General features: G+C 51.3%; 10 protein-coding genes across 10 annotated transcripts; 3 read left to right on the forward strand and 7 right to left on the reverse strand.

The window, feature by feature from the left end:
* Window positions 1-146: 146 nt before the first annotated feature.
* AUEXF2481DRAFT_516003 (uncharacterized protein) lies at window positions 147-1,777 on the reverse strand. Its single transcript, XM_013484137.1, has 4 exons — window positions 1,486-1,777; window positions 1,241-1,404; window positions 926-1,181; window positions 147-869 (listed from the first exon to the last, which is right to left on the reverse strand). The coding sequence occupies exons 1-4, from the start codon at window positions 1,579-1,581 to the stop codon at window positions 309-311; spliced, it is 1,077 nt and encodes a 358-aa protein (XP_013339591.1). The 5' UTR covers window positions 1,582-1,777; the 3' UTR covers window positions 147-308.
* Window positions 1,778-3,789: 2,012 nt separating this feature from the next.
* Window positions 3,790-5,688, reverse strand: AUEXF2481DRAFT_48431 (uncharacterized protein; the record flags this gene model as incomplete). Its single annotated transcript, XM_013484111.1, has 1 exon — window positions 3,790-5,688. The coding sequence occupies one exon, from the start codon at window positions 5,686-5,688 to the stop codon at window positions 3,790-3,792; it is 1,899 nt and encodes a 632-aa protein (XP_013339565.1).
* AUEXF2481DRAFT_514245 (uncharacterized protein) lies at window positions 5,624-6,376 on the forward strand. Its single transcript, XM_013484138.1, has one exon. The coding sequence runs from the start codon at window positions 5,783-5,785 to the stop codon at window positions 6,269-6,271; it is 489 nt and encodes a 162-aa protein (XP_013339592.1). The 5' UTR covers window positions 5,624-5,782; the 3' UTR covers window positions 6,272-6,376.
* Window positions 6,377-6,480: 104 nt separating this feature from the next.
* Window positions 6,481-8,504, reverse strand: AUEXF2481DRAFT_70429 (uncharacterized protein; the record flags this gene model as incomplete). Its single annotated transcript, XM_013484128.1, has 3 exons — window positions 6,481-7,967; window positions 8,019-8,313; window positions 8,367-8,504. 3 exons carry the CDS (start codon window positions 8,502-8,504, stop codon window positions 6,481-6,483), a joined length of 1,920 nt encoding a protein of 639 aa, XP_013339582.1.
* Window positions 8,505-11,000: 2,496 nt separating this feature from the next.
* On the reverse strand, window positions 11,001-11,518 carry AUEXF2481DRAFT_44457 (uncharacterized protein). The gene has a single exon (XM_013484097.1). It carries the CDS (start codon window positions 11,439-11,441, stop codon window positions 11,175-11,177), a length of 267 nt encoding a protein of 88 aa, XP_013339551.1. The 5' UTR covers window positions 11,442-11,518; the 3' UTR covers window positions 11,001-11,174.
* Window positions 11,519-13,405: 1,887 nt separating this feature from the next.
* AUEXF2481DRAFT_8860 (uncharacterized protein) lies at window positions 13,406-13,897 on the reverse strand (the record flags this gene model as incomplete). The annotated part of the gene is made up of 1 exon (XM_013484068.1): window positions 13,406-13,897. The coding sequence occupies one exon, from the start codon at window positions 13,895-13,897 to the stop codon at window positions 13,406-13,408; it is 492 nt and encodes a 163-aa protein (XP_013339522.1).
* A 1,858-nt stretch (window positions 13,898-15,755) lies between these two features.
* AUEXF2481DRAFT_70347 (glycosyltransferase family 8 protein) lies at window positions 15,756-17,682 on the reverse strand (the record flags this gene model as incomplete). The annotated part of the gene is made up of 6 exons (XM_013484118.1): window positions 15,756-16,419; window positions 16,473-16,689; window positions 16,730-17,312; window positions 17,363-17,469; window positions 17,526-17,553; window positions 17,650-17,682. The coding sequence occupies 6 exons, from the start codon at window positions 17,680-17,682 to the stop codon at window positions 15,756-15,758; spliced, it is 1,632 nt and encodes a 543-aa protein (XP_013339572.1).
* Window positions 17,683-18,877: 1,195 nt separating this feature from the next.
* On the reverse strand, window positions 18,878-20,022 carry AUEXF2481DRAFT_44463 (uncharacterized protein). Its single transcript, XM_013484098.1, has 4 exons — window positions 19,976-20,022; window positions 19,890-19,915; window positions 19,311-19,729; window positions 18,878-19,251 (listed from the first exon to the last, which is right to left on the reverse strand). Exons 1-4 carry the CDS (start codon window positions 20,002-20,004, stop codon window positions 18,919-18,921), a joined length of 807 nt encoding a protein of 268 aa, XP_013339552.1. The 5' UTR covers window positions 20,005-20,022; the 3' UTR covers window positions 18,878-18,918.
* Window positions 20,023-20,371: 349 nt separating this feature from the next.
* On the forward strand, window positions 20,372-22,923 carry AUEXF2481DRAFT_8863 (uncharacterized protein; the record flags this gene model as incomplete). The annotated part of the gene is made up of 3 exons (XM_013484069.1): window positions 20,372-20,395; window positions 20,501-20,986; window positions 21,040-22,923. The coding sequence occupies 3 exons, from the start codon at window positions 20,372-20,374 to the stop codon at window positions 22,921-22,923; spliced, it is 2,394 nt and encodes a 797-aa protein (XP_013339523.1).
* Window positions 22,924-23,535: 612 nt separating this feature from the next.
* Window positions 23,536-25,151, forward strand: AUEXF2481DRAFT_70387 (glycoside hydrolase family 5 protein; the record flags this gene model as incomplete). The annotated part of the gene is made up of 3 exons (XM_013484121.1): window positions 23,536-23,809; window positions 23,866-24,668; window positions 24,720-25,151. 3 exons carry the CDS (start codon window positions 23,536-23,538, stop codon window positions 25,149-25,151), a joined length of 1,509 nt encoding a protein of 502 aa, XP_013339575.1.
* Between the last annotated feature and the right edge of the window lie 269 nt (window positions 25,152-25,420).

Raw genomic sequence — 25,420 nt, forward strand, 5'->3', positions numbered from 1 at the left:
GAGGGTCAAGACTCAAGAAAGACGCTGAACAAGTTCAAAAGACAAAACATACAGCAGCAGGGATTCCCACGTGGTCACCCACCGTAGTACTAATCTGCCGTTCAACTGCTTATGTATGGCAGAGCGGACGGGATGCCCAGTTTTCAGCTGACTGTGGCCGTATGTGAAGAGATTGTTAATTTTACTCAATATGTCTCTCTGGTATTTGAGATTGTCCTGTCGTTCCCATGAAGACAACTTGTCATAAGCTAGAAGAAAACGGAGTCGCTAGAAACCATTTTATCATCTCGACTGCGCATCTACCCATATTATACCATCTGTGTGTTGGCTTGCTGACGCATCTGGTGGCTACTTGAACGTGACTCGACGATGGTCATGTCGTCGTCGTCGTCGGCGACAACGTTGTCGTGCTGGTGACGTTCATTGGCATTAATCCTAGTCGGCTCTTGGACATAGGACGACGTTCCATCATGGTTGACAACCTTCTTGTGACGCAGGACGGTGAGGAACTTCTTGTGCCTGTGCCTGTGTGATTCATCCTTTTCCCAGTCTTTGTGTCCAGCCAAGAACTTGTAGACACGCATGTGAACTGGTCGCAAGCCGCCGACTTCGTGGTCGGCATCCTGGTCAAGAACGGTCGAGTTGTAGTCGAGTGCTTTGAGTAGTTGGAAGTACATGACACTGAGTACACCTCCGCACAGAGGGGCGACCCAGTAGATCCAGTGGTATTGGGGGAAGCTTCCAGCCACGGCTGCAGGACCGAGCGATCGTGCTGGGTTGAGCGAACATCCTGTCCAGGCCGCTAAGAAGATATGCAGAGTAAACAGAGTCAATCCGATGCCGACAGGTGCCAGGTAAGTTGCGCGGTGCTTTACGACATTAGCCGTCAGCACGTTCCCATCGATTAGACAATACATAGGCTCACCTTTTCCACTGCCAACATCAACACACTAAACACCAAGAAACTGGTGCCTAAAAACTCCAGGAAGAATGCCTGTTGGTACGAGATCTGAGCGGAGACCGTCGTGTTGACAACGTCCACACCACCCGATCCTGCAGGTGTCAATGCAAGCACCAAAGCAGCCCCGATGATGCCGCCAAGCAGCTGAGCACCGAACAGCGCGATTGCGCGGACGGTGGTGAGAACACCGGTCAACCAAAGTGCTACAGTAATAGCTGGACTGTAGGAGCAACGTGAGTTAGCCTTGTTCGGATGTTCATAGGGTTCGGGATATCCTACTTGAACAGGCCACCGGTGATGCGATAGAACATCCAAGCTGTGACCAGTAAAGCCAGGCCAAACGAGGTTGAGATCATCATGATTGTTTGAGAGTCCAGAGGAGCACTTGTGTTGGTTTGCGATGCAGTTCTAGCGAGATTGGCTGTCTTTGCAGCGCCCTCTGCCTATGGTCGCAGACGTCAGTCGATCGTCCATGAGTGCAAGAGCACAGAAGATGTCAGCATCGGAAGTGGGTCAAGACATACGATGAATAGGAACATAGCAGTGCCTAAGGTCTCACCAAGCACCGCTGTTGCATGGTTTTTGGCCTTCGTAGCATTCTCTCGCAAAGATAGATGCATGTTGAGTCTTGATCAAAACTACCTGGTCAGGGCGGTGAAATGGGTTGATGTGCGGAGACGAATGTGCAAAGAATGCAGATGACTATACGAGTAAAACATTCTCGTCATTCTGGGTCCTTCCCTTTATACCATATCATCTCTCTTCGCTCCACCGTTTGCTGCTCAGAGTTTCCATGACGCGCCCACACCTACGCAGCTTGGTTCGATTCTCGATCACAGAATAGCATATCTTTGAATGGGAGTCTTACAGCCAGAGCATAAATGCCAACCGTCAAGAGATTTAGGAGGATGAAAAGGGCTTATTCTAGGCGCCAGCCACAATTTGTGGTCATGTTCTCGGCGACCAAAGCCACACCGCGTCATAAGTGAACCTTCACAAGTAGCACAACCAAATCATAACAATACGAAAACTTGATTTTCGAAGATCGCATGTTGTCGAACCAGTAACAATCGAGCGATTTGCCAGTGAAGTTCCGAAGAACGCCTTTTGCCAATGGCGGGCAGATGAGTACCAATTTCCTGACGTTCATCGACGAATCTCGCTGTGACTCTTGTCCATCCCAAACTACATCCGCACATCAGATCCGTAGATGGCAGCTGATGACTTGGATCTTCACATTAACCACCGGCGCGTGCTTCCGACCTCACGACATCCGTAAACCTTCCATAATCAACGTTTGCAACAAACTCGCAGCCATTACACTTCTGGATGCATCGTCATGGCCAGAAACAGAAAGAGCAGCCCGCTTCCTACGGGGTATGCTCCAGCGTCGCAAGCAACTCCTTGAACCCTACACGGACCGCAATAAGAACAACCACGAAGTGCAACTAGAATTGCATTGCTTGAGCTGCGTTTCTCACCCACGTCGCTTGAAGTAATTTGCTGCATTTGGTCTACAAGGTGACTGGCCAAGTTGTTGGCGCACACTCCACGCGTGGTGCGGTACCCAGATACGTCTTTGTCGCTGACAGCAATAGACTCCTCGATGAGTACGAAGTGGATTTCTGGGACAAGCTTTTAAGCTGCGAGTAGCCACACACCCGTCTCGCGATCGTAGACTTAGTCAAGTGAGAATGGATCGACTGTAGGACGTATTGGGTTGCCAATGCCGCGGTGACAGAGTATGTGGCAGAAGCATGTTACTTTCCTGCTGTGGCGCCAGAAAGGATGACGGGGCAGGGTAAGTAAAGAGGTGTTCAGGACGCCAGGTGCAACGCTGTCGCAGACGATGCTGCTAGCAGATCTAACCTAAGTGGAATATCAATGTGTCCGATATTTCGCATAAGGCGTATACGGAACTTAATTGCGATGAAGAGGGGTCTACATACGCCGGAGGTGCCGCTCGATCATGGTATGCTGGTTCGGCTTGTCCTTGTTCTGCTCCTAGTGGAGGAGAGCATGCTTTTCGTTTCCTTGACGAACGCCGTTAGTACGGTGCTAACCTTGAATCTCCCACAGATCGGAAGCGGCATTCCGGTCACTTCCATACATGTCGTTTTAGATCGAAATGTGCCGTGAAGAAGGCTACATTGTGCTACTACAAGAATTGAAACAGGCACTATACTCCTAAGTGACCGGGTCACTTCTCAGAATAGTTATACTGCATGTCAAGATCATAGCATGTTGATTTGAGATGACAGGCAAGTTTATATCGCTCATGGCAATGGTTTATTGTCTTCTACTCGAGTAATGGAGACATTGAAGGAAGTCTTGTAGCAACGGGCTCATACGGAAGTATCTATAGTAGCTTTTACAAATAACCTGTTTGACAAACATGCAGGAGAATAGTTGAGAGATTCAGCGGGCGTGGAAGCGATCGCGCGGGCAATCCTCAAGAGGCTGACACAGTCAAGGACGCTCAATCACGCCTTCAGCCGTCGAGCGTCTTCTACTGAACTCGTCCTTGCATCTCGGTGGCAGCATTTAGCAATTACTCCTCTCGTGTAGATACTTCTAAGGTTGATGACAGGCTCTTGATCTATAACCAATTCAGCTCTGTTATTAGTGTTTGGAGGCTGTCAAGATGCAAAGTATATTCTGAGAGGGAGCATTGTCTGGAGCCGAGATCGTGAAGTGCAGTTGCCAGATGAACGCAGGTTCCAGGTCACGGTCAACAAGAAGCAGTGCCTGCCAAATATGCGCCAACAAGAGGAATTGTGGGGGAACTTCAATATACTCAAGCGTAGTAGTAGGATCTTGAGCATGGTCTATTTCTTCGCCTTCTTGAAAGCGGAGTCAAGCGTGCCCTGACCACTGCTCCTCGTTCTCTTTTTGGAAGGCGTCTGTTTGGGAATAGGATCCGGCTCTTCGGCACCGTGAGCGTCCTTGTCGCCTAGAGATCCAGCTGGGCCACCTTCCTTTCCTTTGGTAGGTCCTTCGGCGTCGTCATCAAACATTTGCTTCCACGTCCCATCCAGCACTTTTGGCGAGTCTCCATACAGTCCAACACTGTATGCACCTTTCAAACCACTTATACAAATTTCTCTTTGCTTGGCGAAGTCGAAGATGGGCTTGGGATACAAGTTCAGCTTGCCCTCTTTTTCTTGATCTCCGTCGCCCTTGATCAGAACACCTGCCTTCTTCTGGTCTTGGATTGGCGCCTTCCAAGGTTCGTAGATGTATTTGGTGGGGATATCCTTGAGCTCAGGCACGTATTTCCTGACGAATGCGCCTTCCTTATCCCACTTCTGGGGAAAGGCAATCGGAGAATAACAACGATAGTATTGCGAGTAGAACGCGACGCAAGACAGCCATTGCCAATTGCCGGCATTGCACGCCGTCTCATGGTCAATGAGCAATTCCTCGAATACTTCTGCGCCACGCTCCCAATGGATATAGCAACCACCGCGCGTCAGGAAACAGGCTACAGCATGGCGACCAAGATGGTGTATCCAGCCTTCAAGAGCCAACTGTCGCATCAGAGCATCGATCCAAGGGAAGCCGGTCTTGCCTGTACGCCAACGTCGGAACCACTCCTCCTTCTCCGGGTCGTCTATTTCGTACTCTCCGGTGATCAGACCTGTCTTTTCGTCAACTTTGGAGGGCAGATGCCAGGGAATGAACCGGCAGTGGTCGTTCTTCGCCGTCTGCGCGAAAGGATAACCAATTGCTGCTTGAGCACCGAAATACATGTCTCTGAACAACAGTTGTCCATGTAATGAGGTAGGCGGTCCAGAGGCCTTCCCCTTGAAGTTATCGAGCACTTCTTGCACCTTGTACCAGAACAGTCGACATGACAAGGAACCAAAGTGCAGATGAGGCGAGGTCAGGCAGGTCGATTGTGGCTCAAACCCAGTAGGTGCAGTCGCAGGCTTACTGAAAGTCGCCGTGAATTCCTCATCAGCAATGAAGTTCTCCAGAATCTTCAAGGCTACCGACTCGCCACCCCGGTGTGGTGTAGTAGCTGCCTTCATACCAAGCTCTTCCAATGTTGGCACAGAGAAATCGCCATTTGGTCCTGCTATGCCGACTTCGTAGGAGCCCTCGTCATCTGTTCGATGTGTCCGGTTGAAGTCAGGCTCAGAGTTTGGTTTCTCCTGCTCAAAGTCCAACGACAAATCTCCAGGATCAGGCAAGCTTGTCGGAGCAGGTAAAGGCTCCTCAACCTTGCCTATCTTCGCTGCTGCAGTCTGAACCTGATTGATCGTCATCGTCGGCTTTCCATGATTCGTCTTGACCAACAAATCACTATCGTAAAGCGTCCTTCCACTCTTCTGAATAACTCTGATCCCCATCTCATTTGCAATCTCGCAAATCTTTTCGTCCCTCTCCCTCGCATAAGCATCCGTATCCTTTTCAAACACCAAATGCGTAATCCGCCATTCCTTGAACAGCTTTGGAAACAGAGTCTGAGGAGCTTCGCGCAAAACGAAGAGTCTTGACTTCGCGTTCAGCTTTGTGATGCTGGAGGATACGTCGTTTTGACAGTCGATGAGGAATTGCCAGCGATTGACGCCGACGCGGGCGCGGTATACGTAGTGCGGATCCCAGGTCCAGATGGGATAAAGACATTCTGGCTTGAGGTCCAATGCTGCCGCTAGAGCAGGGGAATCGTGTAAGCGCAAGTCGGTACGAAACCAGTATATCACACGTGGAGTTGGTGACATCTTTCCAGATAATGAGCGATTCGGTGATGGGAGTGCTTCGACGATATTATTCTGCTGCGATGTGACGACTCGAAATCACGACAAGCACAAAGAAATGTCGACTACAAAGACGTGGCGCAATGGAGATTTAGACCAGCCTGTCATTTGCAATTTGCAATTACTTCTAGTATCGATATTACAACTTTACGCCAGGTGGGAAACCGTTCGTATATTTGATGATGACATTGATTGGAAAGTCAAATCGCGTCGATCGAGGGGGAAAGTCTTAGATCTGATCGCCAGGGTCACAGAAAGCCAGATGGTCCGCTACACCACTTCGACTCTTCTATACATTGATACAGAGCGACAACAAGCTGCCAGAAGGCACAGTCAATTTTCAGACCAGAAGAGCTCGCAGGGAAAGTCAATAAGTTACCGTCTCTCGGCAGGCATCACTGCGATTGAAACAGTACTGTGCCTTCAGACAAGTACGAGTCTCACATGCTTTGACAAATGTAGAGATGGAAGCGAAGTAATGAAATTAAAGAGGGCCAGTAAAAGGCGTCAAGGCAGCGACGGGGGTATAGGTCTGTCTACTGCCTGAACCCCTTGACTAGAAATAAAATAATCAAGAGGAACTCCACATTCCCGCAACAAAGCAAGCGGTTCTGTTCTAACCATGGTCCACCATCGCCAACAACGCCCACATCAAGCTCGTTCATTCGAACAAGCGAGTCTAACTCCTGAACCTGATCCGTTTACTCGTGATAAACCATTTATGAAGACTGTACACGCGTGGTTAATAGCTCTGCCCTACTCCTCAACCTTCAAAACAGGGTAAGCAACGTTGACATCGCCCTCAGGGGCGGCCTGCTGCTCATGCTGTTGCTGGTGCTCGTGTTCATGCTCATGGTGGTGAACCTGCTCGTATTGAGGCTCAAGAGCTTTCTGTTCAGAAGGCTGGTGGTCCATGTGCATGTCGTGATCAACATGGTGCTGGGGCTCGGGGTATTCAGCAGCCTCGCCTTCAAACTCCTGGTTGTTGATTCGCTCGCTGACCCATCTGCGGAGAGCTTCGATGACTCTGACGTTCTCAACCCAGGTAGCTTGCTTCTCATCTGAGTCGCTGCCTGCACCAGTGCTAGGGCTCTGGACAGCAGTTGATGTCTGAGAGGCAGCACGAAGAGCGGGATCGAGAGCAGACGAGTCCTCGGGTTGCTTGGTGCTTGCGCGGGGAGTCTTGGCACCCTCAGACTCGGTCTCCATAGCGTCGGAGTCGAGATCATGAGAACGAGGAGCAGGAGCCTCACGCTGGAGACGGCCGCCACTGTAGCGGCGGCCCTCGAAGCCCTCGAAGCCAGAAGCAAGACCCGATGCAGGGGCGGAAGTGGTTGCAGGGTAGCCAGCACCCATGTCCGAGATGGCAGTGACGGAAGGCAGACTGGGGTACATGGAGCTACCGTGGACACTGCTCATGCTAGAGCGAGAGTGGGTAGACATAGGAGACTGGCCTGCTGAAGTGTAGGATGACACGGAAGCAGGAGTGAGAGCAGGAGTCTCCATAGCATTGCTGGAAGGCATGCCGGAAAGCGAACCGACACCAGGTGTAGAAACGGAACCAGAGTGGTGCATGTTGGGAGGGCTGTCGCTGCTGCGATATTGGCTGCCAAAGCCAGGGTAGTTTGTGTACTGGGCATGGGATCCAGGCTGCTGGACACCAGCGGCGGCGGCGCTGTTGCTGCTCTCGTAGACGGTAGCTTGGAGCTGCTCGAGGAATTTGTCAATCTCGACCAGATCCTGCTTGGTACGGGCGTTTGAAGGCAGAGGCAGCGAGTAGGACTGGGTGAGGGGACCTTGCGACAAGCCGCCGCCACCAGTACCAGTCATCTGCATGTTGCCAGAGTTGTTGAAGCTATCGAGCAATGAGCTGGCCGCGCTGAACGATGAGTTGTTGTTGTTGGAGTAGCTGTTGCCAGTCGAGTAACCGTAGCCGGTGCTGATAGGGAGAGGCAGGTTGGCCGATTGGAGACGCTGGCCGACGTCGTAGTAGTTGCCAGGGTCAATAGCACGGCGCTTGATGTCGCCAAGGAAATCGTTCAGAGCTTCGATGGCGCGTCTACGAGTGTCCATGCTTTGAATGTCGGCAAGACTGTTGCTGGCAGGGTAGTTAACCTGGCCATAGCCTGCGTACTGAGGCTGCTGCTGAGGTTGCTGGAAGAAGTTGTTGCTGTTCAAGCCGTGATTGGGGTGAGGGTAGCCGTTGGTAGCTCCCAAATCGTGACCGTAGTAGCCGTTGGTGGCTGGCATGGGAGTCAGTAGATGCTCGAGTATGTGGGTTGCAAAAAACTTACGCTGTGCTTGTTGGTAGTTGTTACCCGGGGGTCTATTCTGACCCATGTTCGGGTCGGGAGAGCGGAGAAGGACCGAGTCATCGGCGTGGGTCTTGACGTGCTTCTTGAGATCCTGAGGTCTCTTGAAGGCCTTGCCACAGAAGTCGCACTTGTGGGGCTTGAGGGGAACGTGTACGCGGATGTGCGAGGTGATGTGATCACGCTTGACGGTTGTAACGCGGCAGGAACCCCAATGGCAGGTCAAGTTGAGGTTATTTGTGCTCTTGCGACCGACGTGACGCTCGCATACGTGCTCCTGGTTCAGTCGTTAGTATGTGTACATGGGTATCGAAGCAAGGAAGAAGTTACATAAAGAGCCTCGGCAGTCTGATGGCGTTCACCACAGTTCAGCCATTGACAAGTGAGCGAGTCGACGGTGCTGCTTTGGCCGAGAGAGGGCGTTCCGATGGTGTGCTGTGCGGGCTGAGGCGACGCATGTTGTTGCATAGGCGACTGGAGCGCATGCTGGATGGTAGGTGATTGTTGGAGGGATTGTTGTGCCAGCGACTGCTGCTGGAGAGGCTGGTGCTGCTGGAGTTGATGCGCTTGCAACTGCTGGTGTTGCTCACTGGGCGATGCCTGTTGGAGTTGCTGCGCGGCGGCAGCGGCGGCGGCAGCGGCAGCAGGGTCAGGATGAGGCTGCTGGGCTGGAGAAGCCAAGGCACCTGCGAGCGACGAGTCCGACATTGTTTGTGGTATGTCTCTTGGCGCGCGAAGCTCAGTGGAAAAGGACGCGTCGTGAAGCCACGCTAGATGTGAATAGATATACAAATCTCCACGTGAATGGTGCTCGAAGTAGTGAAGATGAGGCCCAACACGTGAAGCGAACGGGCTCGAATGTGGGTGGAGTTGTGAATGTGTTGACCAAGAAGGAGCAAAACTGACTTGGCAAAAAGGGCAGGCACGATGGACTTAAGAGCGAGAGCGGCATCCCAGAAAGCCCAGTCCGCCCCTCCTCTTGCCAAATTTCGCCCAAGAATTTAGCGTCATGCCAGGATTACGCTTTGCCCGATCCGTGACACCTAGCAAAAGTCGTTATTCCCACCCACCTCAGCAAGACCAACACCTTCCAGAGTATACGCTTCTGCAAACACGAAGTCGAGGACAGAAGAGCACTGGAGGTAACGACGGTGCATCAAGCAGGTAGCAGAGCTTTGAAGAACCCGATCTCCTTGACCACGCGTTGCATCTCGGTCTGTTTCTGCCTTCTGACAGGCCCGTCATGGGCGTGGCGCTATCGCTGTGTCTCCACCTACCAGCTCATCTGGGCGCCAAGTGTATCACCGGGCAGTGTCGGATCCTACGTGATCTATTGGCTATCATATGCTCCTGAAGGTGTACTCGACGATGTCCAGATTTGGGTACCGTTGACGAGCGACTTGCAGAATTCCAGCTCGACATCGAGTACCGATCTCTTTTTTACCGCGAAGCACGCCATATCACAGACTGTTTGCCCGAATACCCATAAAATTCGACCAGGCAAGGGCCTGTCAACGTCTTCTTCTTGACAGCGACAGTCAACAGGAGCTCCATCTGCTATAATGCTCTGATCGTGTATGGCGAAATTGGCGTGTCGCCGTTCCGGTCATGCACTGTCCTCCGTGGTGTCTTGTACTCTTGAGAAGTTGGTCATTGCCAAGTCCGCTCAGGGAGCATTCCATTTACCAAGAAGTCCGTCCATGGCAGTGCTTCCGGGTGAAGGGGGGTTTAGCCAAGGAGGCGTTCGTTGAGAATTAAGAGGCCTTTGCATTGACGAGGTGTCCGTCATATCCCACCACGCGTCTCGTGGTGTGATACGCTTGGCCGTATCATCGTACAACTCGAGATGTGGCTTCTGGGAAGTCGAGCGCCGGGTGGGAATTGACACCCATACTCGAATGAGAGGGCTGCTCTGTCCTGGCTTGCTGACCTATCGACAAGCTGTTGTGACACCATTGTAATGCAGATGTCGACGATCGATATGATTCGAATTTGTTGATGGACAAGACAGTGCTCTCCACTCCGCTGACGCTGACTGAATAACATACAGAAAGTGCAAAGTATTTAGGCCAAGACTCGACTTGGCAAATACTTGTCTTGGAAGGACAACAAGATGATGCTGGACGGATGGCTAACAATACACCCCCTCTGCACTGTCAATCGCCCATGAAATCGACGTTTGGTCTACCCGGTAACACACATCTTGTTCTCTCAGAACGATCAACATGAAAGAGAAGAGTGCGGATCAAAAGTACAAACGACTGAACAAATTGAGAGATCTGGAAAGCACAACACCAGATTTGTGCAGATATCTGGCTCATGTATAATATGTTCGTATGATACGCCATACAGGTAATCAAACCCTACAGACGAACTTGCCGATCTAGCCACAGCCGTGTTGACCTGCTGAGAGGGCCTCACGTGTTCGCTTCTGCTCTACACCGAACCCTTGGACGATGTAGACTTATGTGTTGAAGCCGTCGATCTTCAGTACTCATGCTGAACTGTGCGTTGACGCAACCAGATGCGTGGCAGACGTTAAAACATAGAGGTCACTATCGATAAATCTCAATCAGTAACCTCGAGATATGAGTGGCGTGTATCGAGACTCTACACGCCAGCCTACAGTGTAGCAGTCGATACATATATGCAAGGAGCGTGTGTAAAAGCGCATATTCTTCTTTTCCACCACTGTGTCTTTGTTATCTGCTTAAAGCAACTGGGAATATTTGGTGACAATGCATTTTGCGCAGTTACGGTCATGTTGAGGACAAAAAGTGTTTGTGATCAAGAGGTTTTGGTATTCGTGATGAACTACATGTTTCCATCTAATCCGAAGTAAGAATGCCACATTTCCCATTTCTGAGATATGTCCCGATGATCTTCTCATAACATTCGTGATCCATTGATCCTGCCCTCAGACAAACAACCACGCCATCGAGTCGAGGCGATTATAGAAGGTATAAAAAAGGAGAAGCTTCCGAGGCGAAAAGTTGATAGGCTGAGCAAACACGAGTTGCAGGGACCATCAAAGATGAACCGAGGAGGGTATTATGCTTTGTAACCCGACATCGAGGCGAAGATGAATGGCTGGTGTGAGGAGGATATTGAAGATTCGATCAAAGCGAGGAGAGACGCTTAAATGGACTCCTTGTTGGCCTTTGCCTGGGCCTCGTGAGAGTGCTGGTCGAGCTTGTCGGAGGCAGCGCCCATGGCACCGGAGACACGGCCGGAGATGGAGTCATCGGCGGTGTTGCCCTTCATCTGCTGCTTGTTGGCCTCCTTGGATGCCTCAGCAGTGTTGCCCTGGATGGTCTCGGAGACGTAGTTGGCAGCGTTGGCGATGGTGTTGGAGATCTGGCCAACAATACCCTCGTTGGGCTGGTCGACGTTAGGGGCAGGCATTTTGATTGGGTTGGTGGGGGGGTTGGTTTGGTTTGGGTGGAAGAAGATTGTTTTGAAGAGTTGTGATGAGAAGAAGCAAAAGGGCAAAGTGTCTTGAGGGGTCCTTCTTATACTTGTATCTGGCTACCGTATTCCTTGTCTCTCTTTCAGCACGTGCAATACTGTGGCATTCCATAGTGATCGAAATCCATGGTGGTCCACCTTCGGCCTCATTCGCTGACCCGACTGACATCAAGGCGTTTGCCCTTGCTAACGACATTGAGCCATGGTCTGGCGCTATAGCAACTCAATGGGCTTGGAATGGATGGACGCCCCCGCGAATTGTTGCTAAAAGTCCCTCTTTGATTTTGATCACGCACCCCTCGTCTGCCTACGTCATGGCTCCAATTACAAAACGGTTCCGAGTAGCAATACAAAGAGACAATACCATAGCTTTGTCAAACTTCGTGTTGTTAGAGCGATCGGTATCTCAGCGAGTGAATCCATATTCATTCCCCAAACCGGAACACTCTCGAGGGGCTCAAATTCTTCCTTCACTATTAAGCTGCACGATGGTAGCGGGGTCGTCAATACGCAGGTACTGAAATCCAGATCTCCGGAAAGTGGGGGAGGCTCGAAGTTGAGGCGCTTGCCCTGAACATCTTTCCCGTTTGCGGTAGCTATCAGCCACCTACATCATCGATGGTACTCTTTGCTTTCTCTCCTTTAGCTCGATGCACATGTTATCCCGATCTCGAAGATCCAGCTAAAGCTCGATTTGTATTGGCATGTGACAAAAGACGGTGAAGCCGAGGTGAGCCTACCGTACAAAAGTAGGAGATACGATCTGCTCGTAAAGGCGTTTTGCGCAGTTGCCAGCGGCAGCCACCGGCAGAGTTCAAAAAGGACACCTATTGGAATCAATCACAAGCCACAGACAAAGCTGAGGTTGTTCTGCAGGGGAGGGCATCTCCTTCCCGAGCCGCGGACCAAAGAGCTGGAAGCCCACAAAAAAGCTTCACTGTCGATCTGGTTGCGAATCCCCCTCAAGAGGGGCTGTGTCTCCCATGGAAACAAGATCAGGCCATCGGAATGTATTACATCAGAGTAAACACACGGGTCCACTTCCGTGTTTGCGTGTAGCACACACATACGTATGCATAGCTTCTGTATAGATGAGGACAGCTCGCATCTTGCAACCCAGGAGCCATGCCGCAGACCTCGACCGGATGGCAGAGATGCCGGACCCGAGCTGCAGGAGTTCAACAGCATGCGAAGTTTACCGAGTACAACAGTACAACGAATCATGCGGAGTGCAACGGTGCTCGAACAGCACGACAGTACCTACCCTGCCGAAAACATGCGGACCAGCAGCAAGTCGTCTACCAGGGCACCGGTCTCAACTGCAGAGAAGTGTGTCGAGAAAGATGTTTTCCTCGGCATAGGCAACTGTGCATAGACTGCCGTCGACCCACCGGCAACGTAGAAACAGAAGGTATTTGTTGAAGATCAGCAGGACAGGAAGGACAGCGAAGCATACAACACTGTGGCTGGAAAACAAGATGCTTCACACTCCAACATCACTACCTCAGACACTTCTGCTGTCTCCCGCTGTTGAAGCAGAGCAATGACGTGCTGTGGAAAGGCACAGTCATGTTTTACACCAGCAGGCCTACACAGGGACTCGTAGGAAGCCGTATCTCGGACATTGTCACGGGCTCAAAGGAGTTTGTGCCTTCAGACAGCTGCCAGTGTTTTTCGCAGATCAGAAGGCACTAGGAGCAGCAAGTAAGACCCATTACATTCTCACCAGGCTACTAACAGCAGCAAACAACAGACCACTGCCATCCCTGAGCACGCCAACTGACAACGCCAGAAGGGGTATCCAGCCAAACCAAGACCAAACCAAGACAAGAGAAGGAACATAAAAACGACAACCACAATCACAAACCACCCAACTGCGGCACGGGGGCAAGACCACGAGTCTAGAAGGGTTCACCACCGGGCAACCTAGCCTTCTCAGGCCTCGACAAAGACCCGTCGACCCCCTTCTCAACCTCCTTTTTCAATTCCTCTTGCTTCCTAGCCTCATCCTCTTTCTTCGCTCTCAGCTTCTCAGCTTCTCCCTCGTCACCACCGAAGAAGTTTCCAACGCCTCCGCGGCCAGCTCTGACGGCTTTGTCACCTTTGGGGGCTGGTGTACCGTCGCCCAAAACGTTGCTGGTGTCTACGCCTTCGAATTTGCCAGTCGCAAGCAATTCACGAGGAGAGTAGTAGTTTCCTTGGCCGCCCCGACCTGTATGGGCCCATTGTTGGTTATGAAGAGCTGGGTGGGCGGTGCCTGCGTAGGCTTCTGCAGAGGCGTCTTGTTGCTGGCGTTCGATATCGGCAGAAATCTTCTCGTTCGTTGAGTTACTTGTTTGTGCCGCTTTGAGGGCTTCTATGTTACCCGCGCCACCGCGACCGTAGGCAGGCATTGTATTGGTGTTGGAAAGATATGCAAGGTCCAGAGAGTCGAAATGGGAGTTGATCGCGTAATTCGTAACTCGGGGGTCAGGAGTGGAGTTTTTTTGATGCAGGTACAGTAGTAGCAGTGATAGCAGCGATAGCAGCGATAGCGATAAAGAAGTCACTCACTATCTTAGCGGGATCTATCAAGGTATATAAGTCAAAGCCAGGCAATAATGCCGAGAAATGGTAAGAACAAGAAACCACCCGATCGTTATCAGTAATGACAGCGGCAATGACGTATCCGATTGCTCTGTTCAACGCGGGCTTGGTCAAGAGGATGACCCTGGTACTGAATATTGAGCATCTTATATAGATCGTTTTCACAGCATACAATACAACATTGCGGCTCTTTGTATATTTCTGATGCCCTGCCATATTACTGGGCTTGTTTGAGATGTTTTGGAGCTGTGGATGACATGTCAGACGAGTTTTGGCTCCTATATCATTTTTTGAATCACTTTGGCTTGACAAGCAAGCATCCGACCACCGCACTACTCGGATTTCCGTCCATGTCAACAACCAACACCAATTCTCAAAGTGTATTTCTGTAATAAGCAGTATACTTAAAAACATCAGTTCAAGGTATTACAAGTTTTTGAGAAAGTGATGGTATGATCAAGGTGCATTGAACAACCTCAATGACTCAATGGACAAAACTCCAAAGGACCCCCCGCCGAGGATGTCGCGCTCTACTACCACGTCGTTTTGAACACGCGACGACGAAAGGAAAAACACAAAGAAAAGCATGCAAGCGTGTCACGATTGGCGCAACGATTGTACCTGCTGGATAGCTGGTCGGGAAATTCGGAAACAACATGCCTTGCTCTACAACCTCTTCAGATATATGGGAAAAATGTGCAACATAGTCGAAGATATAGCAGAGACCACAACGTGTATCTGCAGTGGTAGTATTAGGATATTACAAGAGTATTGCCAGCCAAAGGCTCCCTCGCACTGGGGGTCGAGATTACTAGCTACATAGAGATGGAATCAAATGATATCTGAGAGGTGTTTCGATGATCAGAGGTACCGTGGATCAGGACCATAGAAGTGCAAGGTAATCTGTGAGCGTTGTGCGGATGGTCAGGGAAGAGGCGAACTGTCAGTCTCTTGATTTTCTTCAAAGGACAACTCTGAGGATATGAAAAGGATGTTGCCTTCCGGAAGTCGTCTCTAGTCGAGTGCACAGCAACAAGGAGCGGTTTGAAGCATGCATCGATCAATCAATATTCTATTATACACTCGCACCTATTGATCTATCTGCTATGAATCTGTCTCTTGTCCAAAAATCTTGCTACGCTTTTTTGTAGGATAAAAAGTGCGAGACGCTATGCTCAAAAAACTGCAATGCGACTATCAACAAAGAGTTTATCAGGGTCGTGTGAGCAATCATGAAAAATCAAGTCAGACCTTCTGTGAGCGTTAAGTATGAGAACCAGAAATCTCAGACGCTCCTGTTTCTTCTCCGATGCTTCATGCGCGTAAGACGTGACTAAAACTGACGCGAACCATGCTCGGTAGGGCTGAGGATTTGCTGTTCCTTGGTGCCCGAGCTAGGACCAGTGAAACTGGCATTGTCGAACTGAGGTGGAGCTGTTGCACCAGAAGTCGAGGATGATGCATTGCCCTGGATGTTAGAAGCCGACGTCTCCTTCGAGTAAAATGCCGGCGCAGTTGATGGCATTGCGCGACTAGGAATTTTCTTTTCTGGCATTTTGATATCGAGTGGACTCGTGACAGAGCCGCGTCTCAGCTCTTCGAGTTGCTCTTCAGGATTCTGTGATCGTGGTGAGAAGAGACCTACGACAGCAAATGGCAGGCAGGTTAAGAGGTACGTACCCAATCTGCCTGTTCAGGCACACCTGCTGCAGATGGAAGTTGTCCATTGTCGTTTCGCTCACCTGCCCAGAAGTTGGATCTGTGAATTGGTGCTGGGGTAACGGGCAAACTTGGACGATCGACTTCAGAAGGGAAGTGAGTGATTACCAGGCTTTCTTTGCGCTCGAATGCAGTGCTTGTTGCAGGAGATTGTGCCTGGATGGAATTCTTACGACCACTCGATTGAGAATCTTGCAATCTGCGAATGTATGTATCGATGCCCTGCACTTCATCCCAGGCATTTCTGTTTCCCGTGTTGAAGCTCTCCCAGGGGGCACTCGTGACCTTGATGGTAGGAGTAGCAGGGCTGTTGAGGCTGGATGTGTAGTCGGCCGATGGAATGGTAACTCCAGGGGTAGAGTTGGGAGATTCAAGATCCTCAACGAATTTCCTGGTAGGAGCGGCGTTTTCTCTTTCTTCCCATGGGAAAATGGGCTTAGGCTTGGCCGTAGGCGGGTCAGGCTTGGATTTGGGGACTTCATACCACATGTCCTTGGGGGGTTCAGGGTAGGACTTGGGTGGGCGGAAGAAGTCCTTGTCTTGGTTAAAGTCATAAGTCTGGGTGGGGAAATTGGCGGCCTCAGGTCTTGAGCCAGCGGGAGGCTCGGAGCTAAAGGGAGGTCAGCGATGAGGCTTGTTGACATGGCCAGGACGTCCACTTACCGAGTAGCATCCCACTCTGCCTGCTGGGCTGTAAATTTTCTTTGCTCCTGGGTTGATGTCGGTTCGACACGTCCTTGGTCCAGCTCTTCAGCCAACTCTCTGGGCTCAGCAAAACTGGGCTCAGTGGTCGTGACAGAAGCCTCGGGTTGAGCGATTTGAGAAGATCCAGGCGAGTAACGACCTGACGTGTAGTCGGGAACCTGCAACATGTCAGTCTCTGGCTGCTCTCTATGGTCGGGCGCAGTCACTTACTGAACCCTTGAAGTGCTTGTCGTAGACAGCCCACCAACGGTGCAGAAGCTCGTTGTAGGCTCCGGGAGCTGCATCCCGAGATCTGCTTGTGTTCCAAGGCTTGTTCTTTCCAATGAAATGCACCATGGCGATTCTCGACTTGTTGTAGCGGTAGGCGGGTTCGTACTGGTAGTTGGCGCTTGGTGTACAGTTGTAAACGAAGCTCAAGCGGTGCCAGTTCTTGTGCTCGAAGTACTGGTTCAGCAGACCTTGGTCTGCCCCGTCAAAGCTGTCTCCGGTGGCGGCAAGTGTTTGCAGGGCCCAGAAGTCTCCCATGTTCGGCTTGAGCACCATGACTCCAGTGTTGAAGGCATCTGGCCAGCCGACATCTGGTGCGCCGGCAAAGGAGGCCTCGACATCAAACAGCTCATCGGGAGCGCGAAGTGCGACAGTATCAGCGTCCAGATAGACGATCTTGCGGAATTGGGTCTGGCGCCAAAGGACGATTTTTGTGAAAGTATCGCGGAGGTCACCACGGCCCATGAGGTAGAGATTGGCAATGTTCGAAGTGGAGATGCGCTGCACGGGGATGACATAGTCGTATAAAGACTGGGACCTGTTAGTCGTAAGGTATCGTGCTGACCCCCTTTGTGCCGTACCTTTAATTCGGTGAGAGTACTTGATCGTAACGAGTCGGTAGTAACTATCACGGCGAGCTTCTTCTTGGTGCCATTGTCCCGGAGAGAATGCGCAAGTACAGCAGCGCCTATGCTCTGTTAGATAGTTGCGCAGCTAAGAGTGGGAATGCTTTTGAACACCTACCTGGAAGGTACGAGTCGCTCGTGACCATCTAGTTCCACAGTAGTCAGTTTACTGCAGTGATTGAGAGATCGCAGCCGGAGATAGAGAGATCGTGGCCAGAGAAGGCAGAGATGGTAGGACTAACCGTGCAATATACATCTTCTGTACTACTAGCCATCTTGACTGACGGCGTGGAGTAGTATTGACTGGTGTCGGAGAGTAGTCTGAACTGAGTATGCAAATGGCGGCGGAAGCGATTCTCTCTTCCTGACTGTCACTGAAGAGTCTAGACTCGGGATGAAAATGCACGACTAGCAGCGAGAATTAGTCGCGAACCCTGAATGGGCGCTGCGAAGTCTTGACTGACGTTGAAAGCGCTCGACTGCAGGCGGTAAGGTTTGACGACTTTTGACGGTCGACAAAGAGGTGATATTCTTGCTCTCAATGGACGGCGCGAGATGGTCGCGACTGACGGCGGAGTGTCGTTCCGAGTGACGACGGGAAGAGCTGGATCTTGATTGCCGGCTCGAACTGGTCTGAAAGCAACGTAGAAATTGATTGAGGATGGGATAGGAGGATTTGTTGGGTTGAATGGGGGGAGGATAAGAAGACAGCAACGCTCAGCCAAAACACGGAAATGTACAGCTCAATTATTACAGCAACACGTTCTCTCGTCACTCTGGATGATGCGGTGTGAGAGCGGAAGAACTGAAGGCAGCTTGTAGTGCTAGAGATATATATCCTCGAAAGAAGCCATCAAGGAAAAAGAGGGAAAATGGGCGATGATGCACATTCGCTTGCATTGACATTTCCCCCGGTTGCTTCTCCGTCACTGCCCTCCGCATCTCCACTCCACTTACGACATCGAGTAGCGATCTTCCTACCCTATCATGTACTGCGGAACAAGCGATCCATTCAACGAATTGCTGGATCCTGTCAAACCTATCAAGTGCACACTTCTCCGCAATTGTCACCTATATGAGCCGTCTTGCTATCTGGTCCTGTACCACGTGAGGCCAACTGCATATCTTTTCTCCGCACAACCACGGCCAAGTCCGACACAAACTGGGGTGAGGGTGAGGGTGAGTACATGAAGCGAGCGTCATGTTCAGACTCAAGGCAATAGGGAAGTAGGACCCCTTATCAGTGTGGAGAGGATCGCCGTTGGACTAGTCGTGCTCCCCGAATGCACACATACGTAAAGCGAAGATCACAACGAGAGAGAAAATGGTAGACGTGATATTTGGGCATACTTCATGAAACGCTTAATGAAGTTGGAAGAAATTTGTTTTTTGGACGACGAGCTTTTGACTCCCTGGCGATAGCGCCGACTCCTGTACGTGCCGCCATAACAAGTGCATTGAAAAACACCCTAACCGTGGCTATCATTTGCTCCAATCATGCATCACCGCATCTATTGCTGCTCCTGCTGCTGCTCGGCGGCGGGCTGCTCGGTCTGCTGCTCACCCTGCTCAGCGGCGCGCTGGGCCTCGGCGGCCTGCTGGGCAGCGGCGGCCTTGGCACCGTAGTCCTGGGACATGGGCTGGACAACGCTCTGCTCCTCCTTGGGCTCGATGATGGTGACCGAGTCGGGGAGAGCCTTCTGGGGACCAGCCTTGCCCTCGGGGTCGGCACCACGCATGATCTTGACCTTGATACCAAGAACACCCTGGCGGAGGAGGACGTGACGAGTGGCGTGGTCGATGAAGTCCTTGGCGGGCTGACCGGAGTGGATCATGAAACCGTCCTGAAGATGTGAGTTAGTATTTGAACGATGCGCTCATGTCATAACAAGAGGCGACATACAGTGAACTTCATGGACTTGGCACGGGCGGCGCGCAGCTTGCCGGAGACGACAACCTCGCAACCCTTGGCACCGGACTCCATGATGAAACGGAGGACACCGTAGCATGCTCTGCGGACGGCAAGACCGTTAAGGAGCTTGTATCTGAGAGACTCGCACTGGGCGACAGCGGAGAGACCACGGTTCTGGACCTTGGCGGCGTAGAGCGAGACAGAGTTCTCGGGGAACTTGAAGCGCTTCTGGATCAGCGAGGTGAGCTCGCGGATGCGGCGGCCCTGCTCGCCGAGGACATCCTGGGTGTGGGTGGCGCGGATGATGATGTCGGTAACGGTAGGGGTAACGCGGACCTCGACACCAGAGTAACCCTCCTCAGCAAGCTCACGCTGGAAGAACTCGTTGAGCTCGGCGTAGAAGACACCGTCTGCGCGTGTGTTTTAGTGATTGTCCCAATATATGTGTGTTTGTGCGTAATCTGAGATGCGAAGCAGGCGCAACATGAGAGCGATCGGATGCGAGTTGTAAATGGTCGACGAAGGTGTGGGAAATGCGAAAATAGCGAATCTAGTAGAGGGGAGGCATACCGGCGACGAACTTTCTGCGCTTGGAGCTGCGAAGGGGATTAGCAAAGGTTCGAGAGGAGCGACATGTTGTATGCGATAGTACTCACATAGCACCTGCTTGCTGAACGGCGGCCATGTTTGCGATCTGTGTTAATTGATCGGAAGGAAAGGGTGTCGTCGTTGGTCGTCAGTTGGCGTCCGGTCAGAGAATCGAAAACCAAGCGTAAACGCCGCACCTTCCAAAATTCCAGTGTGTGCCCTGCGGCTTCGCCAAGCCGGTCGCGCCTTCCTCGCGGCTTCGAAGGCTCGCGATCACGTGGATTTCGACGGAAGTGAATGAGCTCGGACCAGCAAAATAGTGTCCGCGACGCCGATGCTGGAGGCCCGCGTCATGTCGAGTCCTCCTCACTGAGGGGCAGCGTGTCGCAAAGATACAAACATCATAACTATCCGACACGAGAATTTAAGGGCATTTCGGCCGGATGCTGATTCCGTAGCGTGTCATGGATAAGATCAAGATTTCGAAGGTATGTTCAGACAGCGACAACACAACTCTACGCCCTTTGGAAGCATGCGCAAACCACCAACACGAGGGCTATACCAAAGAATTAGACTGATGGATACGTCCACAGGTCGAGAATGTGACGCTTCACAAGAGACGCATTCAGGCCTCAGGAACGCTTCATGTCCTCACTCACCACCTGATCTTCGAGCACCGCCTGACCACGCCTACCGACTCGCAAGCACCAGCCAAAGCGCGCGCCAAAGAGATATGGATCACATACCCCATGATCGCATCCTGTGTCTACAGACCGATGCCCGTAACGCTCCGTCAACCCCATGCCATCCGCCTGCGCTGCAGAGACTTTACCTATGTCGCTTTCCACTTCTCGGACGAGACGCAAGCTCGCAGCGTCTACGACAGCATCAAGGCCTTGACCTGTGGTCTGGGCTCCTTCAACAAGTTGTATGCCTTCAGCTACGACCCCCCACCGATCGAGAAGAACATCAACGGCTGGCAAGTCTATGACGCTCGCAGAGAGTTTAGGCGTATGGGCATCTCTCCCAAAGGCGCCGATAGAGGCTGGCGCTTATCCGATATCAACCGCGACTACGATGTACGCTGCCAATTCCACAATCAACTCAGCTGTCTCTGACTAACGCGAACCAGTACTCGCCCACCTACCCATCCCTCATAGTCGTCCCGTCCTCGGTCTCGGACAATGTCCTCAAACACGGAAGAGAATACCGCTCCCGATACCGCATTCCCGCCCTTACCTACTTGCATCCAGTCAACAACTGCTCCATCACTCGAAGCTCCCAGCCAAAGTGCGGCATGTTCCAAGACAAGAGAAATCCACAAGACGAACGCTTGGTTGCTGCCATCTTCTCCACCTCTAAACCATTGCCCGATGCTGGAATGCCTCTCCTTGACGATGATGGTCAGCTGTTCGATCCCGATATGCAAGAAACACCGCGTTCCATGACCAGGCCCCTGCCGACCGCAGAGGACACTGTACAAAACCAACCAACCGATCTGATGTACGGAGGCAATCAACAGACCGACAAGACCTACGGAGGCAACCAATCTACCGACAAGATCTACGGAGCCCAGCAAAAAAACTTCATTGTCGATGCGCGCCCACAGGTCAATGCTGTTGCCAACCAAGCTACGGGAATGGGCTCGGAGAACATGGAATACTACAAGGATGCGACGAAAGAATACCTTGGAATCGCCAATATCCACGTCATGAGAGATTCCCTCAGTAAAGTCGCCGAAGCATTTGCTCATACAGATTACATTGAAAACGGTCCAAACCAAGAGCTCCTTGCCAAAAGCAAGTGGCTTGATTACATTTCCCTGGTTCTGCGTGGCTCCAGCCTGGTAGCCCGTCAGGTTGGCATCAATCACTCTCATGTCCTCATCCACTGCTCAGACGGCTGGGATCGAACCAGTCAGATCAGCGCCCTGAGCCAGCTGTGCTTAGACCCATACTATCGCACTCTCGAGGGATTCATTGTCTTGGTGGAAAAGGACTGGGTGTCTTTTGGTCACATGTTTCGTCATCGATCCGGTTTCTTGAGCAGCGAAAAATGGTTCGAGATCGAGAACGAGCGTGTTGGAGGCAATCGCAAGGTCGACAACCCAGCTGCAAGCAGCGGCAATGGAAATGCCTTTGGCAATGCGCTTTCCACGGCAAGAGGCTTCTTCGCCAAGAAAAATGACAGCAGAGAGTCTTTCGATGTCAACGATGCTGGTGATGGCACGCCACACACATCGACTGCATCTCCGAAAGGTTCCAAACATGCCACCACTAACGTCAAGGAGACAAGTCCCATCTTCCACCAGTTCTTGGACGCAACTTACCAGATGCTGAGACAATACCCGACCAGATTCGAGTTCAACGAGCGGTTCCTACGCCGCTTGTTCTACCACCTCTACTCGTGTCAATATGGCACCTTCCTCTTCGACAGCGAGCTTCAAAGAGTTGAAGAGCAAGCTTACGACAAGACAAGGAGTGTATGGGATTACTTCCTTGCCCGTCGAGATATGTTCTTGAATGATCAATATGATCCTACTATCGACGACAAGGTCACTGGGAAAGAAAGAATCATACTTCCCGACACTACTCAAGTCAAGTGGTGGCACGAACTGTTCGGCCGCACTGACTCTGAAATGAACGGAACACCAAATGCACCTACTCCCAGCTTGCCAAAGGAGCATAGTGACCCCATCGTCACTGGTATCGAGAACTCAGAAATCTCCATTGGGCCTGCCGCAAATGGCAGCAGTATCACGGGTCAGACTGCAAGCGCTTTCACCAACGGTGCAGCTCGTCTGACTGCTGGACTGGGAGGTCTGAGCTTGGGGAAGAACAGCACAAGCGCACCTGTCAGTCGGGTTCAATCACCATCGACCTACGATTCTGTGCCGACGCGCGCCATTGATGAGAAGATGACCACAACGGCAAACAACAACGAGTCAGAAACGACAGCAAACGGTCGACTTTCGTTCTCGACATTCGCACGAGACAATGCATTCAGGGATACTTAGACGTGGATTTGTTCATAGCGCGGCGTTACATGGGTCACGAATTGATGACAAGGGAGGAAATATTATGGGGCTGTGAATACGACCGTACTCTTTTTTTTTCTGCATGATGAAAGGTCCACGTAAGGGATCAGGACAGCGTAGCATGGAAAAGGCGAGCAGATAGGACATGAGATCAACGCTACGGACGAGTACTTAGCCACGTGTATATCCATCTAAACACTTGATCAAAATCATGCGGCTGTAGATGTTGGTATAGGGCAAGCCAAGACATGTACGCGTACGTCATCACGTTTTGTCTAATCTACATCCAAGACAAGGGCCACCACGTTCCCTGTTCGTTGTGGCAGCGTGCATGATTCTCCCGAAAAGAAGGTGGAGATCCACTATTGACAAAGCGTGAGCACTTCGGACCTTGTGAGCATCCTACCTCTTTTATCTATTTAAGCATTCCTACTTTTCTCCATACATTGTCCACTTCAGAACGACACAAACAGAATAGCAGAAAAACACATCATGGGATTCCTAAAGAAGTTCAAGGCAGAGATGAAGTCGTCGTTTGGCGGTGACCAGCCTTCGTACCCTGCCCAGCAACAACAGCAATCTCAAATGCCCATGACCGATCAACCAGCGACCATCCAGGAACCCTCACCATTGGACGTTCTCCGCTACCGCTATCAACATGGCACCAACTTTGGTTCTGTTTTCGTGCTTGAGAAATGGCTCACTTCCAGCATGTATCAGGACAATGCCGACTCAGCCGAGCTTGCGGCTGTGACTGGCAACATCAAGGCCATGGGTCTCGACGCAGCAAAACAAAAATTCGAAAATCATTGGGAGACTTATATCAGTGATTCGGATATAGACTGGCTTGCAGATCAAGCTCACTGTAAGTTCGTCCCAGGAGAGGCAGCGTTTGCAAGTGCTGACAATATGACTCAATAGGTACATCTGTGCGTCTGCCCATTGGATACTTCACACTGGGCCCGGCCTACTGCGATGGTACACCGTTCGAGTCTTCTGCCGCAGTATACCAGAACGCATGGCCTGCCGTCAAGCGTCTTGTCAGCAGACTTACTGCCAAGGGTATCGGCACACTTCTTGATCTGCACGCCCTGCCTGGTGGCGCCAACGGAGGCGATCACTCGGGTACCAACAGTGGTAAAGCCGAGTTGTGGAAGTCAAAGAAGAACCTTGATCTTGCTACACGCTGTCTGTTGTTTATCGCTAAAGAAGCCAAATCAATGGATGGAGTCATTGGTCTTCAGCTGGTGAATGAAGCAGAATGGGGTGCTTCTGGTATGTACGGCTGGTACGATTCGGTCATCAGCCAGATTGGTGGTATCGACAACACTGTACCCCTCTACATCTCGGACGCCTGGAATCTTGGTCCAGCAGTCAGCTATATTAACGGCAAGAACAGCTTGCACGCTGGTCGAGCAAACCCAATCGTCATTGACACCCACTTGTACTGGGCATTCTCAGATGATGACAAGAAGAAGGATCCCCGCCAGATCGCGAACGAAGCCAGAGGAAAGTTGAGTGAGCTCGATGGTCATGATGGTAATGTTGTAGATAACGGCGCCGCACAAGTAGTCATCGGCGAATACAGCTGTGTCTTGACCGAAGACTCGTGGGCCAAGGCCGCTGTCAACGAGAAGGAGAACCTGGTTCGCGAATTTGGCCAAGCGCAGACTCAGAGATATCAGCAAAGAGCTGGTGGCAGTTTCTTCTGGACATACCGCATGGTTTGTTATTCTTCAACCTTGCCCATGATAATATGCTGACGAGATGACCAGGACTGGATGGACGGTGGAGAATGGGGCTTCAAGCAACAGACAAACAACGGCGCCATCACAGCACCCAACAATCTCACTCTGTCGAATGATGATGTTCAAGCCCGCATTGGACATGCACAATCTCAAGCAGATGCGAAGCTTGGACAGAGCTTCGGCAGCCACTGCAACTACTGGGATACCAACCATCCTGGGGACTATGAGCACTGGCGCTACGAAAGCGGTTGGAAACTCGCTTTCAACGACGCGATGACCTTCTTCGGCGCTAGATCTAATGGTAGTCTTCCCGGTAGTGGAGGTGACAAGATTGGTATGCTTGACATCTGGACCAAGAAGAGAATTGTCGAAAGTGGCCAGGCAGGTAAACTGTTGTGGGAGTTTGAACAAGGATTCAGACAAGGTGTTCGTGACTTCTACGAACTTGCCGGCATCTAGATATTTTGACTTGACAAGCCTGGTTCTACGCAAGTTTGACGGATCTGGGCAATTTCCTTCTGTTGATACACTAGGTTGCATGTTATATCCCTTTGATTATTGTAGATGAGACATGAACATACCGCATACTTTCATTTTGAACAGCATTCTCTTGGACAAAATAACCAAATCTTGGAGAACCAGCCTCTCACCACGCCTGAGAAATGCAGTGTCTCTTTACCGTGTGAGAATGTTGCCAGTGAAGGAAGGATCGAAAGTCACACGAGCAC

The sequence above is a fragment of the Aureobasidium subglaciale genome (assembly GCF_000721755.1).
Source record: "Aureobasidium subglaciale EXF-2481 unplaced genomic scaffold scaffold_33, whole genome shotgun sequence".
Taxonomy (NCBI): domain Eukaryota; kingdom Fungi; phylum Ascomycota; class Dothideomycetes; order Dothideales; family Saccotheciaceae; genus Aureobasidium; species Aureobasidium subglaciale.